General features: G+C 34.8%; 1 protein-coding gene across 3 annotated transcripts in view; it reads left to right on the top strand.

Annotated features, from left to right (window-relative positions):
* The window catches only part of DIAPH3 (diaphanous related formin 3), a 203,317-nt gene that overhangs the window by 23,043 nt on the left and 161,511 nt on the right, over positions 1-18,763 (top strand). For all 3 annotated transcript variants that reach the window (XM_059466391.1, XM_059466390.1, XM_059466392.1), the window contains 6 exons: positions 3,194-3,298; positions 8,528-8,658; positions 10,706-10,780; positions 10,944-11,013; positions 11,407-11,543; positions 11,989-12,094. In XM_059466391.1, the coding sequence (XP_059322374.1) occupies positions 3,194-3,298; positions 8,528-8,658; positions 10,706-10,780; positions 10,944-11,013; positions 11,407-11,543; positions 11,989-12,094 (624 nt within the window). The remainder of the gene's footprint in view (positions 1-3,193; positions 3,299-8,527; positions 8,659-10,705; positions 10,781-10,943; positions 11,014-11,406; positions 11,544-11,988; positions 12,095-18,763) is intronic.

Raw genomic sequence — 18,763 nt, 5'->3', positions numbered from 1 at the left:
CTGAAACTTTTACAAAGAGATTTTATGCCTTCAAATGTCACGGTCACATTTAGTTCTCAATTTATATGCCATGTCACTCTTGCACAAAAAGAAAGAATTGCCTCCAAAGCAACATTTGTCTGCAAATTTGCTTCTTTCCTTAGTTGTCATTGTTAGTGCACTACAAAAGAGCAGTCACCAAGACCATGTGGCATTGGTAGCACCTCAGTAGGTTGAGCTTTTTGTCGTGATGATGACATTTTGGGCAATTGAAAACTAAACACGAATGGCCATGAGAAAAGAGTGACTGAAATCTGAAGAGCACAAGAGAACACTAACAAGGAGAATGATGCCCAGATTATTATTTCTTCCTCTGCCTCACAGCAAGTAACAAGTAACTCTTGAAATACAAAGGGACTGCCAGGGACTGGCATGTGGAGAAAATGCCATGTGCAATGAGAGAAGTACCTTTGTGGAATTTGTACTTCCTAGTACTCAGTGATAATAGTTTAGTTTTGAAGAAGCTTTTGTAGAACTCTTGAGAACTGTAACTGAAGGATAACATGCAGGTTTTTCACAGTTAAACTGGTGAGGGAAAGGAATAATTAACTGTTACCAACTTCTCTATTTGTACTTATTGCCAAATGGTTCATTTTTCTTTGATGTCTTGCTTCTCTTAAAAATTTCGCTGTAACAGATAATTGCTCAGAAAATGGGATAGTTCTTTTTAATAAAATTGAAGGTGTGCCTTCAAAAACACCCCTTGCATTTAGATTGTATTTCTCTACCATCCTACAGACATTCTGGTATAGAGTAGACTGTGATGTTGTACTGTGCCATAAATAAATAGAAACTTTCAATAAATCCTCAGAAACCTACTACTGCATGTCTAGATAAATATAGATGCTTATATCCATGGATCCTGAAATAATTAATTCCATTTTTAAAACTACTTTGCAAAATATGTTAAAGTAGTGATGACATCTGGATAATTTGAATGCTTTCCTAGTTTCATTGAATAACAAAGCACTTAAACTTGTATTAAGCTACTTTATCAGTGTTGTTTTATCTATAACATGCACTACAGAAAGGATTTTTCAGATTATCCACATTTGAATGGGCTGGAATAAAGCTAGTTTAGTCACAGTAGATTACATAGCTAATTATATATTGTAGCCTCTAGTTTGCTGTTCTGATCAAATTAAGTGATTTGGAGGGGTGGATTGGTGAACAATTTGAACAGTTTGTTGTAGCCAGGCTTTTAGAAATAATTTTGCATGGAAAAAATAGTCAATGTGTTAGTACTGAAGGGAGAAGTCTTTCAATTCTTAGGGTTTACTGAATGTCTTACCTTGGGGTTTTCCTGGATGCATATGGCTTCCTTCTCCCTTTATTTTATCCAGTGGCATCTTGTGTGGTTTTCATGGCAAAAATTATGAAAGAGCTCATAAAACCAGATAATAAAGATAATAATTGTCATTTACCTCCTTTAGTTTCTGTTAGTGCTATTAGGAAAATATCCATGTGAAATGATATATTCTTCTTTTCCAAAGAGGTACTGCTTACCTGTAGAATATACTTCAGTTATTTAAGAGATAAAGGATGGAGATGAGGTATTTTATTAACTAAGCAATATCTGTTGTGCCCCTTGTATCACTCTAGTCTGTATAAATTAATTGTCTCAATGATGTTTTGTTTGTTAAAAACAAGAACAAAGAAATTACTTTTTACTGCACACACAGACAGAATATTTCCCATAAATTAACCTGCTGTTATACCTAGGCTTATGGAATACAGTTTATGTTGACAGTTTTCTTAATTCTTGGGGCTTCTTTTTGTGTTTAGAAGTTAGATACTTTTATTTAAGTTTAGAAACTACTTTTCAGAAAACATGAAAGAGCAAGTCTGAAAGAAACTATTTTAAATAGAAGAATGAACTTTGCAATAGCTACATGATAACGTGAAAAGGGTTTTTTTTTTAGTTTAAGTTAAGTTCAAAATTAATCCTGTCCCAGCTGAAACCAGGATAGGGGTCAAGCATTTTCTGCAATATCTTCTCAAAGCTTGGATTTATGCAAAAGTGTAAATGTTTCTAGGAACTGTGCTTCATTCTCTTCTACTCAGTGTGAAAGCTATTGAAGGACAAAGAAACTTGAGTTTTGGTGTAGTACAAATTCTAAGGATTGTCTGTACTGTTTATCTTTGATTTCTGACTAGGTGAAATAACTTTGATATCAAGATGGTTACTCACTGATTTTGTAGCATTGCTCCTGCCAAAGCTGATGAGGATTCACCTCATGAGTCTCAGCTGAAAATAACTGCAGTAATTCTTGCTGAGCTTGAGCAATGCACATAGTAAATCACATGCTATGTGTGCTTTATATGTGTATGCCAAAATTGATAATTGTTCCTGCTAACTTTTATTTTAATTTTTTTTCTCTTTTCCCTTTTATTTATTAACTTATACCATGATGAGAAATGCCATTTCTCACAGATGTGCAAGAGATTGCAGTGATCAGAGCATGTGTAGGCTGGAGCAGTAGAACTCCCTGTGTCATAGATGCTAGTGACATTCAGTGTCATTTGTGTGGTTTTCAGTGTAGGCCACTCTGCTCTTTTTGACCTCTGGATTTATATTGGGGTGAATGAATTATGATGGGGGTTTGATACTGGTTGAATGTTTTGATTTAATCCTTAAGAATTTGGCCTTGCTTATTGCAAAGGTGTTTATTTATTTGTGAACTTGTTTCAGTGCAAACCACATTCTGCTGCCAAGATGAACCATTTGGAAACAGAGGAAGAGAATTACGGAATAAATTAAAAATTAAAAATATGTAAAGTACTGGTTTGAGTCCATTTATAAATGTTTTGGGAAGTATTAAATAATGCTCTTCTGTAGTTTGGTGCATACATGTGTGAAACTGTGGGTCTTTCCTAAGAAAAGAGTGTACTAAAAATGGTTGTGATGCACTTGTTAATCCTAGTATAGTTGACTGGTTTTGTTTTTTTCAGCCTGAGTTCAGAGGGATATGGATAAGGATTTTTACGGTTTTGATTAACATCTTATGAAAAGTTGTTTGTATAACAGCTTTCACTTGTATGAGTTTGTATTTTTGTGTCTTTATTTATTTAAGTCAGTCTCTTACCTTAAAGTAATTCTGTTGATGTATGGTATTTAAGACTGTTTTTTCTTTTTTTTCCTATCCCATTCTAGGAGGATATGAATTTAAATGAAGACAAGAAGATGCCATTGAGAGAAAAAGATTTTCATACCAAAAAAGAAATGGTGATGCAATATATTAGCAGTGCTTCCAAGTCTGTAAGTAAATGACTAAGTGCTTACATTATTTCCTGTTGGTCAGAAAAAGAGATGCATGCATGTTACATTCCTTTGACTAACTTCTGTTTCTCATAGTGCTCTTTGAAAATGTTTGTGTCTGTCTTGCTGTTTTACAAGTTACAGTGGCAGATAGTCACTTGTACTTAGAATGTGTCTTCTATACAGAAACCAGCATTTCTTTTTGGTAAAGATATGGCTAAGAGTAGAGATGGAAAGATTCTACAAAAGCTTCTTGCAAAAGTTTGGTGTGAACCTTTTTCTTTTCTAGCATTGTTTAAAAATAATTCCTCAGCTGATGAGCCTTTTTCATGCCTGACTTAAAACAGAGTTCATGTTTGATGTTATGTAATAGCTGATAATGAAAGTGTTGTGCACAAAATCAATTATTGTCCATTTTTTACCTATAATGATTGGTTGCTCTGAAGTAGTGCAAGGAGTTGTATATAAAGGCCAAATTAAGGATTCACTTGGCATAAGAAGGCGGCTTAGTTTCTGCAGAGTGAGAACTGACTCCTGTGCTAAATGCTGCATAGCTAATCCTGTCCTCAGATATTCTGATTGTTTTAGAATTCATGTGTTTGAATCTTCAGCTCTCACTGCTGTATGTAACTAGAGATATCAGTAAAAATAATCTGGATGTAATTATAACTAAGTACTGAGAAACTAAAACATTAAATATAGTCATTTAAGTCAGATATGTATCTTACTGTCTACTTCACATGATGTATATTATTGGTGTTATGCTTTAGCACTTTTAGTAAGGTAGGTATGCCGAGTGCAGGACCTAACTGCCTGGAGATTACATTTTTTAAGATGAGTTTATCAAAGCTACTGGTCTTGTCTATAGCTTAACAGGTCCTTAATACCAGAAGATTAGGTCTAGCTTGTTTTTCTTTTTTTAGAGATATTGCATGGGAAATCAAGAAACTTCAGACTAGTAGATCTTACAACATTCTTGAAATTTATCTACCCAAAATAGTATGTAAGGGTTTATATATTATGGGCACCCCTGGCCTCTGTATGTATTTTAAGACCTCAGTTTTTTGATCTAAAAAGTAATGTTGTAATAGAACATGACTGGCTGTGCAGAGTTGCTGCATTCACATCTGTTGCTTAAATCATAGCATGCTGATGGTGGTGATGTTAAGAATCTCTTGTCAAGAGAAAGATTTTCAGGTCTTTGCTTCCTGGCCACAGAGTATGTGTCATTGGTCCTTCTTTCTGAGTGCCATTCACAATTTTCCTTTTTTCTTTGGATGTTGTCACACTTGTGTTTTGGCAATGGAGCTTCTTGCACTATGCCCAGAGGAGCTGTATAAGGTGCTTTCTGGAAGAGGACAGGTCTGTTTCCTCCCCCAGGACAATGATTTGTTATCACACACTGTTGTCTTGTGTGTTTTCCTAAGGCTCACAACAGCATTTTCTTTTTTCTATTCCCTTCTCTTTTCTTCCTCTGCTGCTAGACCATGTATTCCTCTCTCTGTGGTGGGAGATGACTAAAGAGCAATCTGTGCAGGCAAACTTGTCTTTCCTGAACTCTCTTTCTGCTGTTGTGTCTTTACTGGAAGTGACATTCACCTGTTGTGTACTGGAAGAAGCTGTTTCAGTGAGGTACAGATTCAGTACTTCAATCCAGTTGTGCTGCAGATGATTTCAGATTAGTGCTGGAGCTATTGGGATGGGAAATTTCTTTCCCATGCAATTGGAAACTCTTTGTTCTAAGCATGCTCTTTCTTTCCTTGAGTTAGTTGGACTGAGTGCCTTCTGAGTCTAGAGAGAATAGTGCACTGCACCCCAAGAGCACTTGGTTAACTTTTGGTGTACCTTGACTTTGTGGAAGTGTCATACTTTTTTGGAACAGGTGAAATGCCACGTAGCTCCTGACTGTTGTGTGCAACTAATCCCACCTTGGGCCTCTCCTTCTATGAGTGATAATGCAGTAACTTCTTTTGGTAGTTCGTACTTCTTTTCATACTTCTTGAACTTTAAGGAGATGGGTACTAAGATATTTCGTCTTGGGAAAGATATCCTCTTTCACAAATATTATGGAGAGTACTGATCATGTTTCATTTAAAGCAATTATCATTTGAAGAACTATTAAAATGAAGAACAGAGACAGCACCTCTAATGAATCAATGAAAATGAAACAGCCTCTGGTGATCAAAGTGGGCTCTACTGTAATCAAAGCTTTATTATTGACTTCAGTGTCAGGGTTTCTGTTTCTCAGAAGTGCACAGCTCCTTTCCAATAATCACAAAGCACACCTCTTTGCATAGTAATACCTGCAGAAAAGAAAAGTTTTGAAAATAAAATTTCATGTTATGGAGTTGATACTCAAGGGGAAATAAAATGCATTGCTCTCATGTTACTCAGCCATCGTTTTTGCTGTTTTATATGTTCAAAACATACAAACTGGGTTTTTAAAGTGAATTTTCTTCTTAGTATTTTGTTTTTGTTGTTCGCATTGTGCCCTTGTGATGTTTTAACTAGATTAATTAATGCTGACTTCATGCTGCATCTGCTCACAGACCAGTTGTTCAGTTGAGCAATTAAGTTTCTAGAGGCACTGATGCCTCAAGATATTTCCTGTTTCTCAGTAAACTTGAACATTTTGAACTTAAGCAGCTTTTCTCATGCTGAAATACAGCTAATATAATCTGTTTCACAATTGACACCAAATGCAGCTCTCATTTTATTTAAGCACTGCAGATGTATCATATTCTTATTATGTTGCAGAACTTTGGCATAATATGAATAAGTGGTACTTAGCACTGTGGTAGTTTGTTGTACAGACATGTTTACTGGTTCTTTTGCATAGGGTGATGTTCCAGTGGGGAACTGAGTCTGAAATGGGATGACTGGTTACTCTCTGGATGTTGATGTGAGTCTCCACTGCGTGTGGCACTGTTTTCAGATGGGTCACATGAGGCTTTCTGAAATGTCATTCTAGTGCTTTCTTCTAGTCTGACTGGGCTCCTGTCCCATGTGACCTTTGTACTGCACACATTTGCTATTGATTATATTAAATTCCTTCCAAAATATCTTCTAACCATCTTAACTGTATGTCCTACCCATATGACTGTCCTATATGACTGTGCATCAAAAGAAAGAAATTTTACTGACAACTTACAAGTATTTTGGTTACATCAGTTTTGTCAATTTTACAGCAGGAACTGCTGGGAGAAGTCACTGGAAATGACAGATTCTCCACACAGGATATTAATCCTTATGCTTAGGCATACAAGTAGTGTATGCACATCAGGAGCTGCCAGCAGAATTTCTGAGACATCTTGAAATTTCCAACTCTCTTGTAACATTTAGTTAAATACTTTGTCTGCTGGGAGTTTGGTCATTTTGTCTCTAGTCAGTCTGTTATCTTATCTATGCAGAGTCCAGCTGGAAAGAGCCATGAAAGAAAACTGAAGTCAGTGAAACTACTGAGTTTCATTTTGTTTGCGGGAACATTTTTGTTCCTGATTTTTAAAAATTTTCTCTGGGTTTCCTAGATCTGTCTTCCAGATTCTCACCTCAACCTTTGCTGTACATCTCATCGACTTTTTTTTGTGGAGCATAGTTATTGGAAGTTACCCTCATACTTAAGCAAGTAGGGATATCTATCAATTCAGAAGCATGTTTGAAATGACATTCCATGTATTACACATGGTGTTTCAAAATATAACATGAGATGCTATATTTTTGGGAGGATTGCTGGCAGCAGGTGTTTAGAATTAGACTGGAAGAGACCCTGGAGACAGTTGCATCCAACTTCTTATCTATTCCAATTTTAATATCTTTGATAGGGGAGACTGACTACACAGTGTGCCTGAGCAGCCTGTTCCAGTGCTTCACCAGCCTCGTGCTTAAGAAAACAGAGGGAGGAGGGGGAAAGTTTATGGTTGTCCTATGTTTAACCAATTTCCTGTATTTCAATTTGTTCTTCTTGTCCTTTCCCTAATAGGGTCCTTCTGAGCCTTCTCTTCTTGGGGCTAAACAATCTCAGTTCTACCAGCCTCTCCATGTACTACAGATTGTCTTGTAATTGTGCCCACAGCCCTTTCTGGATTCATTCCAATGTGTCCATGTCTGTCATGCTGGGGAGTCAGCAACTGGACAGAATTCTCCAGATGTCTCACCACTGCTGAGCTGAGGGGAAGGATCATCTCCCTCAACCAGCTGGTGATGCACTCACCTGTGCTCAGCTTGTCATTCATCACAGCCCCTATTTTCCTACAAGCCTACATTCCAGCTGGTAGCTTCAGCACATGTTGGTGCATGGGTTTATTCCTCCTCAGGTTCAAGATTTACAGTTTTCTGTTGTGGAACTTCCTGAAATTCCTCTTCCCATTTTACCTGTCTGTTGATGTTCCTCTTGATGGCAGCTCAGCAGCCTGGTCTGTCTGTATACACTTCCCAGATTTTAACTTCATTTCTTTGCTAGAAACTATTTGATCATCTACTTCATATAAAAAAAGATTACTTCTCAGTATTTCCTGAGGATCTAACAAAGGGAGAAAACACCACCTGTATGAAACTAGCTATAATAATATAATGAGACTACCTTACCATTTACATTGAATAATTTCAAGTTATTATTGCACTGCAAGTCTAATTCTCTTCAATTACTGACCTAAGCCACTAGTTAATCAAGAGGTATTTAGTAAGACTCTTTGTGCAACATGACAGTTGTACTTCTATTTTCAAAAAAAGGAGTCTTGCAATGAATTAAATCAAATCTAAGTTTTATGCACCATTGTATGCCTGCTTTTTTGTATTTAGATATGTTCTGTAGAAAATATATGGTATGCTGCTTTTTTGCTCTGTATGCTTATGTGAGTGCAGTTACCCTTCTGGACATGTGCCCTGTGGTCTCTTCAGAGGACCTCATAATTAGTCTTTTCTTCTGTTGACTATTGACTTATTAAGATCTTTGCAATGCATAAACAGAATCCATTCAATACAAAAACTTTATTTCACTGAGCATGTGTGATAAATTTGCACATTTCATGCCTGTTGTTTTTGTCTGCTGGTAATAAATTTATTCATAAAATGACCAAATTTAGTCAGCATTTGTCATATAGTAGATAGGCATCAGTTACAGGTTTGCAGGTCTACATTATATATTATTCAAAGAACTGAACTGAAACTTAGCCATTAATAATCTGTTTAAGTTCTATATGCATCAAATAAAGTGTATTTTCTGTGTTTCAGGGAAGTCTCAAGAACAGTAGGAAGATTTCTCCCCAAGAATTTATTCAGGATTTAAAATCTGGGTCAACGGATGAAAGACTAGTCACTTGCTTAGAATCTCTCCGTGTGTCCTTGACCAGTAATCCTGTCAGGTAACATCATTAGCACATGTTGAAGAGATTAATCATATTCTAATTTCTTAATGGATTAAAATTAATGGATATGTAGAAGGTTTTCTGGTTAATGAGTATGTGTGTATTAGTGAGTGATTTTAACTTCTTTCTGTTTCGTTGATTATGTATCCTCTGTAGGTCTGTTATTTTTAATAGAGTTGGCTGATCTGTACAAGGTAACAATAAGAGAAGGTAAATTAAATGTGGTGCAGAAGCAATTCCCTTTGTTTTCTAGTGCTAAGTAGTCAGTTGTTTTTCATTTTAATTTTTGAAATATTTTCTAAGTCTTTGATCTTGTAACTTATTTTTGTCAGGGTAATCAATAATGGGAGTTAGGCACCTTGGTGTAAGTTTGTTCACCAGAAAACATATATATTTCTAAATGTGTCCTGCTGCTTCTGTCCAGTGTACTTTAGGCTTTCATCCTTCCTTCCTTCTGGTATTTTTTTCTGTACCTGTAGGGTTTATCTATTCAGAAGAAAGCACAACCTTTGTTTACCTGCTTTATTGAAGGAAGGTTTAACTCTTCAGTAACCATTGATAAGACTTAATTTTGATTTGTTTCATGCAGCTTGATTTCTGAATGCTGATTTTATTTCATTAAATTATATTTTTTCCTATTCTATTCTATTTAAATCCTTTTGTTTAGGGTTACCTTTTAAGACCTTTTAATCATGTGGTTGTACACATGATTTGGGGGAAACTATTTAGGTTGTAGTTTAAAATAATGCAAATGAAATGTTGGGACATGATTAGAAAAGGATTGCACAACTTTCTTTTCTCTGTGTCTGACTTGGCAGAGTTGCTGAGATGGGTCTTCTCTATGGGTATTTGCTGCTTTCTTTCTATTATTTTGTTTCTGAATTGAGTTGTCTTATTTACAATATATAATGGTTTATGAGGAAGGAAACTTGCTTTACAGTAGCCTGAGTTATTCTGACAAAGGGTTTTCAATTAGTCTTTTTTGTAAATCGTATTTTTAGTTCACAGAGAAAATCTAAATCAAGTGTTAGTGATTTGTTTGATCTCTGGTACTTAGAAACAAATATTGAAATCCATGGTTTACTGCAAAAAGCTGTATTTTTTTCCCATCACTATAAAAAGTAAGCTTCTAAAAGGATAATCTTGGTCAGTAATATTCAGGTAAATAATTTAGGTGTTTTGACCTCATAGCTGCTATCACAGTTCATTAAAAGTGGTTCAAGTGATCTAGCTGTACATATTAGTACAGATAGCTAGTTATCTGCAACTATTTCTTCCCCTTTTGTGTAATAGTTACAACAGGTTGAATTTCATTAGGAGGACCTTTTTGATAAATACATTGAAAATAGAGGCACTGATAACTTAGTGTTTTGTCAGAATGACAAAAGGCTGAGTGTTTTCTTTGGGTAGTGTGAGTAGTTTTTGTTCTCTTGTGGAAGCAGAGGTAAAGGCAGTAAGAATGCATCAGTACATTAGTCTGTCATCCCCAGCTGTTGGATGTGCAGCAAAGTGGCTGCTCATAATTCTGCTAATACAAAATGTTCCAATAAGTGAATCTTGTCGGATTCTCTTTAGGACAGATATGGGCCAGATCTGACAAAAATAGTTTCCAGTTATTTGCCTAATCTGTTTCAGAATAAAACACCCATCCAAGAAAGACAGAATCTATTTTCATAATGTATTTACTTTTAGAAGAAAAAATATAGAAATATCTGATTTTCTCTTCCTGTAATTGTTAGTGCTGCTGTCAGTGTGGCATTACTTATATTTGATATCAAGGGGTTTTGAGCAATAGTAAACAGGACCATGAGGCATCTGTCATATGAAGAAACAACTGGCCAAGGGTTTAACCTCATTAAATGATGCCTTTGGTAGTAGCTGAAATTTTAATTTTTTATTGTGTTGGAGATATTTATCTCTTGGAGATATTTTGTGTTTAACACCACCCAGTTATGCGTGCTTTTATTTATGGTGACAATTTTCTTTCACTCTGATTAGTCTTCAAAATGTCAATTTTTTAAAATGTCTTTTTTCTCCCTCCTAGCTGGGTTGTAAACTTTGGCCAAGAAGGTCTGGGACTGCTGCTGGATATTTTGGAACGATTGGTTGAGACAAAAAAGTAAGTATTTAGTATAAAATTAGCTTTTCTAAATATAAATAGAATATAAATATAATATAAATTATATATAATATCTAATTATATATAGAATTATATTAATGTAAGTTAGCTTTTCTTAATATTTAAAGAGCATTTATTTACACTAAAATTTTGATTTTTTCAGTCAGGACAGACTTGTGAAAAGGAGTCAGCATAAAGTTATACAGTGTTTGAAAGCCTTCATGAATAATAAGGTATGGGATTTTATTTATTCTAGAAACAAAATTACTACAGTTCAATTAGATAAAGTACCTGTTGAGTATAAGTCCATATGCAGTTTGGTGAAGTGGTGGGTTGGTCAGTTGTGGTTTGAAGTTCTTTCTGTCTGCCAGAAGTCTGCCACTTTCTCTCTGCAGAAATATTGCAAGAAACTAATGCAAACTTTTGGTGCTGTTATATGCCCTTCTTACAGAATAAGGGACCTATTTGGGACTTTTTCTCTCTTTTTTTTTTGGTTTTGTTTTGATTAGTTCACAGACTGAAATGTCATTTGAAATATTTATTTGAGGGGAACTATTGATGTCATTAATTAGATACTTGATGGTCATTTGGATTCCCTCCCTTACAAATGTTCTTCTGTTGTTTAGTATGGGTTGGAAAGAATTTTGGGAGAAGAGAGGAGCCTTTTGTTGCTGGCCAAAGCAATTGATCCCAAGCAAACTAACATGATGACAGATATAGTTAAACTCTTATCTGCAATGTGCATTGTTGGGGAGGAAAACATGTAAGTACTGTATTTAAGCAAGAAATATAAGGTAATTTTACAATATCCCAAATTATATCTGAATGAAATTATAGAATCTTCAATTTAGTTTTGAAAGTAGTATCTGTATTATATTGTCAGTTTTCAGCATACCTTTGTGTGTTTTTTTATCATGGCTATATCAGTGAGTTTTCTTTTTCACATCTGGATGTACTGGTAAGATGGAATTAGTTATGCTGAAATTGTTTTGCTTACTATTTCTTACCACACTTTTTTAAACCCTTGTAATCCAGTAAGTAATTCTTCAGTTACAAAAATCTCTAAAGGCAGCAAGTATTGCTTAAACCTCCTAAATTTGTTTACAAGAAATTGAGGCAGGTGAATAATTTGGCAACATGGCTTTTAAGATAGCAAATAAACAAGTTTAAATATCTCTCCTGAGTGAAATTATTCTCTTTTCTCACAGCCTTGAAAAAATATTGGAAGCTGTAACAGCAGCAGCAGAGGAGAGGAATGTTGATAGATTCTCTCCTATTGTAGAAGGTCTTCAGGATAACTCAGTTCAGCTGCAAGTAAGTAATTTTTTTTTAATCACTCTAACAAGTGAAAATAAAAATACATGGTTTTCTGGACTGAACCAGTCATTGCAATAAAAGGGAGTAGGAATACTGTTTCAAGTTGGGGTCAAATTTTGGAATATTGTTTATAATTTTGTCTTTTAAGGTGTGGTATGGGAAGATTTGGCCTGGAAACATGGGGATGTTGCCAGTCAATTTGTTGATTTTCCACTGAGATCTTAGCTTTGTGAGCCAAAAGACTATATATTTAAAATAAAGGATAAGTCATATGTTTGGATGCAAAAAGATCATATCACTTCTGGAAATATTTGTTGAAATTGAATATTGATTATAGTAAAAAAACAAGTTTTTAGGCAACTGCTTTTTATAATTAATGTTTTAAATTACTGGGAGGTCTGTCTCTCATGGTCACTTTATGATATCATAAAATTGCACTCAGAAGGTCTGAGGAAAGAAAACTTGCACCTTATTTTCAATTTGCCTCAGTTGGATGTAGAGTTTACTGCAAAAAGGCACAAAGTATTAACTTTGTTTGAATGATCATTATGAATCATTGGTCTGTGAGTGTAGATATGAACTCATTGATATTCATGTAATCAGGTTGAACTGAGAGCTGTTCAAAATTTAAATCTTTAAAATATTCTACTATCTTGCTTAACATATTTATTTGCTTACATGAGACATATTTTTACTTGCTTAAAGCATATTTCAGCTTAAACTACAAATCTTGATTTTTATTTCATGTCTATTTCACTATTCTATTCTAAAGCTTCAAGCCTTCTCCAAGGTCTTGGGTCAAACACTGTATCCATCTCTATCTCTGAGCTTGTGTGTTTGAGGCCTTGGTAGCTCTCTGTGCTTGCATTTCTCACATTAATTCTTTGTTACTATTACAAAAATAGTAAAAGATTAAAGTTTGAAAGAAATGCTTGCATTACTCAGCTTTTATATTAAATAGTTCATGTCTGACAATAAGAGTTGCTGTTTGTTTCATTTGTCTCGCAGAAAAGCTAACCATAAAGGAATATTTGCAGGTGGAGAATTGACTGTAGTTCAGTTTTTCCAGTACCAATGGAATTCTCTTTTGAAAAATTGTCCCTTCTTTCTTACTACTTCTTTCTTCTAATCATGGACTGTTTTGGGTTGGAAGGCCCTTTAAAGGCCATGTGCTTCCAACCCAGCTACCTTGAAGGGGAATCTTTTCACCAGACCAGGTTGCTCAAGGCCTAGTTCAGTTTCATCTTGAACACTTCTAGGGATGGGACATCCACAGTTTCCCTGGGCTATCCATGAATTTTATGGACTTTCAAAAAAATTCTGAGATATCTAATTTTCTCTGGGATATAAAAAAAAAATTAAACTATTTCGATTTTAAAAAGTATTAAATGTAAATATTAATGATTCATTCATCATTATTTGATTCATTGATTCAATACTTTAGATCACAAAAATTCTTTTTTCAATTCCAGGATGATGTATGTAAGTTAAGAGAATTCAAGAGTCTTTAGAGCATATAAGGATTTGAGGACTACCAAGTTGAAATTAGGAGGATGTTGTTTTGAGTGTAGTGCTGAATTTTCACGGCTTGTGTATATTTGCATCTGTGTAGATTTGATGAAGAAAAAAAAAAAACTACTGTAGATTTAATAGAGAAAAAAGTTAGCATCTGTAACTTCCTTTTCTTTATAGTTGAAAATGCATGTGAAACTCCCCTTAAAGCAGGCTGTTACTCTATTTGAGCCACCAGGCAAGTTAAGTTAATCCTTAGTATCTCTCATTTTACCCATGATGGGCATCCACTGTTTGCAGGGGTGCTCAGCTCCATGAGCAAGATACCACTTGTGAGATAACCAATTCAGTGCAGAAAACTTCAGCTGAATTACCTATGCAGCAGCAATTTTAATTTTTCTAGGACTACTATTCAGATATTAAAAAGTTTCTTTCTACTAGTTCTGCCTTCTATCTCAGTTGAGCTGTACCTCCATCTGGTATTTTGTTATCCTCTAATATAGAAGATAGAAGCATTGTTAAAAATGAGAATTTACTCTAAATGTTACTGTTGCAATACTTCTGCTAAAATACTTATGCTAAATATATTAATTTGGTTTTGCTGAGAGTGTTAGCCTCAAGTTCCTGCAAATAGGTAATGCTTTGCCATTTAGTTTGCTATATCTTGTGTAGACATGGAAACTCATTAAAAGTTCTTTTCTGTTTATTTTTTTTAGTTAAACTTTCATTAAAGTATGTCCTTCTGCTAAAAGGCTTTTTGATATTTACTTTTTCAGACTTCATAAATGGTTGCTAGATTTCTATTTTTTAAGACCAGAAAAATCAAGCCTTCTCATGTGAATCAGCTGTAAACTTTTCTAACAATGACATTGACCTGGTGGTTAATTTGACAGGGTTTTAATGAGACAGAAGTTTACAGTTGTCAGTTACTTGGCATACTTGCCTGGATTGTCTGCTTGATGTATGTATGCTTGCTTTGTGGCAGTTCAATTTGACACTAACAACTGACCTTTTCAATTTTGAATTGACTTAACATTTCTGTTACTAGAAGACTGAACACATAAAAGGCCTCAGTAGGGTGATTTTTGTATTTTTCGTGGAAGCTCTGTCTATCTATTTTTTGCATTTGTTGAATTCAAAAGATGTTCTATCTTTCATAAAATCCAAAATTATGGAAGGCATACTTAGTTGATTTTGGTTCAAGACAATATTAGTAGTCTTATTCTGAAAATATAACTACAGCCAGGAGTAATATCAAGTTTCTGGTTTTGTTAAAGTAAATGTAGTTTAACATCTTAAGCCTAAAACGCGAATAGGGCAATCTTGTACCTTGTGTATTTATGAGGATGACTGAAAAGTTTAATATTTCACTTGTTCAAGTCATGGAGGCAGGAAATACAGCTCTTCTGACACAACCCATTTTGATATGTAAGAAAGTTAAGAAAATAAAAACAACAACTTGTTTGTTGCCTACTTCTCATTCTTCTAGGAGAATCAAATGAGTGCTTATACTCTATAATCATCAACTTTCACCACTGCTTCTCAAGCAGGTGGTTTAACTAACAGGAGAGTGCTATTCCTCCATGCAGATCTAGTTGCAGATGCCAGCTCCTTCTAATTTTCCAGTTAGGACTGAGAAGAGGAACAGTGGTGAAGCAAAGGTGCAGTTTTTCCTTTCCTGGATAAGTTCCTGAAAAATGAATACTCCTCATCCCTGTGGAAACGTGCAGGTTCATGCATATCCTAGGAGAAGCCTTTTTGTAAGAAAGTAAAAGATCCTAGGTATTCATCAATAGCCTTATCCTCCCAGTGTTTTCAGTTGTCAGGGAATACCATTTTATCTTTATCATTTAATACTATAACAATGTAAGATGGCTGTGACATTTTGGTTTGCTGAATAACTTGATGATTCTTGGTTGCTCTGTGCTAATGAGGTACTTCCCATAACTGCTTCTGTAACAGGGTCAATCAGAACAAAGCTTACCTTGCCTAAATGTCAAGACTGCAGAAACTAATTTCAAATTATTGTGGTCTTGTGTGACTTAAGTAGTTTATGCTAACCCATAGGTATTGAATTAGTTTCACTTGGAATATGATTTAAATGTTTGTGAGCTACCATCAGGTTCCTGCTATTGCCTTTATCATTAGTCCTTTAAAAAGTTTTTAAACTTAGAAACAAGAATTTGTGATCTAATTTACTCAAATCTAGATGTGTAAGCATTGTGTCTTGCTTAGACTTGTTTTTCTTTCCTCTTGTGTAACTTTTTCTCATTCTGCTTTTTGTAGGCGTATGTTTGGGACTTTCACTATTACTTTGTATTCCTACACAAATAAATAGTTAGCTAATATTATCCAATGGATCTTTATCTTGTTTGTTCCAGGAAGGCTAAAGTATATTCTTGTTCTGAGCTGCAAATTAATTCCCACTTGATTGAATTTGACTAGAAATACTAGAATAGCAGTACATCTTACTGATTAATTTATTGCTTTTCATCTTTGTATCATGGCTCTGTTTGAGTAACACATGTGCACATGTATTGTGTTGATTTGGCAAATTTAAACAAAATAATATTTTTTTGGTACAATTACATCTGTAGATACCCTTTCACTGAAATTGCCCTACTATCTCAAAGATAAAGGTATAGTTTGCTCTTGATCAGGATTTTCATAGTAGTACTTTTTCAGTCTCTGATTGACTCATCACTCATAGTTTAAATCATCTGTGATAAATGCTGTTTCCTTGCTTAACAGTCCATTCACATAGTGTTTTGCAGGGAAACATACTGTGTTTTAAACTGCTGTCATAACAATGACAAAGATTCCAAATTGTATATAATCAAACAACATGGAGTTGAAATGTAAATGTAACCTTGTAGTAACTGTACTTTGGTACTGACTCTGTGGTAGTGAAGTCTACAATCATTGAAATGCCTCCCTGATGTTAACAGGAGAGCAGGTGTTGGTGGCAGCTGTCAGTGCACTGAATTACTGGTTTTGAATGGCACAACTAATTGAATCCAGAAAATGCAATTGAATGAAAGATTTTGTACTCCAGAGAGATGAATTGGAGATGATATAACTTGTTTCAACTAAATAAGATCAAAATTAGAGGAAGTAAAAATTTTCATCTTGGCTGTTGAAGGGGAGGACTAATACTCATAAAGTGGACCCATACCAAAACAAATACAAAAAGCTTTAAAAATAAAGCCCCTACTCAGATAATAAGACAATATATTCTTTAAGGGCTTATTGCAGTAAATTTAACTGGTTTGATTGCTTGCATTTTAAACCACTTGTGATGTCCAAATTCTTCTGTTGTGACATTGTAACTTGTGCAGTTTGTGGGCCTAAAAAATACACCTGGTATTCAAAGCCAAGGACTTAATTTTTAGTCTAAGTGATGTCTTAGTGATCTAATAAAATTGCTCTCAGTAGTGCTAACAATTCTCCACCCCATCCCATGCCTATACATTTCTATGCTGCATTTCATTTGTGGTCGTCATATTCTATCCACTAATTACAGAAATGTATGTAACAGTAAACTGTATTCCAGAGACTTGTCCAAGGCTGAGAAAAATGTACACCTAGTGGGGTGATAGTGATTCTGTTACTCAACAAATCCTGTTGCAACTAAATAAGCCAAAATTCAGCTCCAGACAGGCAAGCCAGGTCTCGGTGAAGCCTGAGAGGTCTGGAAGCATGTAGTGTTAGCTTAATACAAAACCTATAGCCTATTACTAGCAAAAATAAGTGGGCTACAAGGCCATGTGTCCTCAACAAGACTGTAGAGAAGTACAAACAAATATTCAATATGAGGAGCTTTTTCTTTGTTCAAAGTTCTTGGTTGTGCAGCAAGTTGTGCAATCTCTGTTGGTTGCTATCGAGACAATTCCTGGAAGATTTTTTTCAGTCTACTTTTGGAAAGTAGACTGGGCACCTTAGCTGGTTTCAAAATTTTGGGTATTGTAGTGTCAGCGTCTGGATGTAAGAGAATTATATTATTTGTATTTATCTTTTGGTTTTTGTAGTTTCCTTTGCTGGGGTTAGCACCCTTCTTTCTCACCTTGTGTAGAGTGATGCTTTGGCAGTAACAAACATTAGAGTAACTCTCAGGAAAAAGTACTTGTGCAGAAACAGGCAACAGGCTTGAAGAGTAATATGAAGAGTAATACAGAGGTTTTGTTTGAATTTGAAGAAAATAATTGATAAGTTAATAAACTCATATTTTCCCCTAAGTTTCTAAAATACTGTAGACAAAGATACAGAAGCAAATTGTATAAAATGAGGGCAATAACACATTTCAGGGAGGAGAAGTATCATAAGAATTGTTCTGACAGGCACTACAAAGATGAAAAATCCACTGTGAGAGTTAAAGGCTCAAATTCTTATCTATTTAGCAGCTTTGTAAGAAGAGAAGAATAACCAAGGGTTGTTTCTTATTTATAACTTCAAAGAAACCCCAAATCAGGAGGATCTTTCTCCAGGAAACATACTTTCTCTAAGGCAAAACAGTCTGTGTTGTGGTATTGTTAGCTATATTCCTATTTACCTGAGCTCTTTTAAAGCTGAGTGCTACTAATGGGATGCCAGTACCTTTTTGAAAGAAAACACACTGTAAGTATATTCCTCTTTGATACGTGAGGTTATTTACTTTTCCTCATCAGGTGATGATCTAATTGCCCTCACTGTAAAGAATATGGAGAAGGGACAGGAACAGGCTTTCATTGCCTTGCCAAGTCTGTTAAACACTTTGCTAACAAAAACATACAAAGGCAGACTTACAGTGAGGCAGGGGAAAAAACATCAGAAAACATTTCTTGAGCAGAATTTAATATGGCATAATTTTTGAGCCGTAGAAACTTTTTTAAAAAGAGACTTAAACATCAAATTCAATATTACTTATTGCTAGTAGAATTTTTGATTTTGTCTACTTAGCATGCTGTTTTCTACATTTTTCTGAATTATTTTGGTATTTGTCAAACTTGTTTAAATTTTTAAAGTCCAGACTTAGATTGGAACATTCTTGCCTGTTCCTTGGGCCTTTCAAACACCTCTCATTGATTCATGAAATAGGACTTTGCTTTGCAAAGTCATTTATTTATACTGTCTCTTTATTGATATTATATTTTTTGTATTAGTCATTAATTTTATTCT

This window comes from Ammospiza nelsoni, chromosome 2 (assembly GCF_027579445.1).
Source record: "Ammospiza nelsoni isolate bAmmNel1 chromosome 2, bAmmNel1.pri, whole genome shotgun sequence".
NCBI lineage: Eukaryota > Metazoa > Chordata > Aves > Passeriformes > Passerellidae > Ammospiza > Ammospiza nelsoni.
Note: the sequence above shows the minus strand (reverse complement) of the source record. Positions and strands in the feature narration are given on the sequence as shown.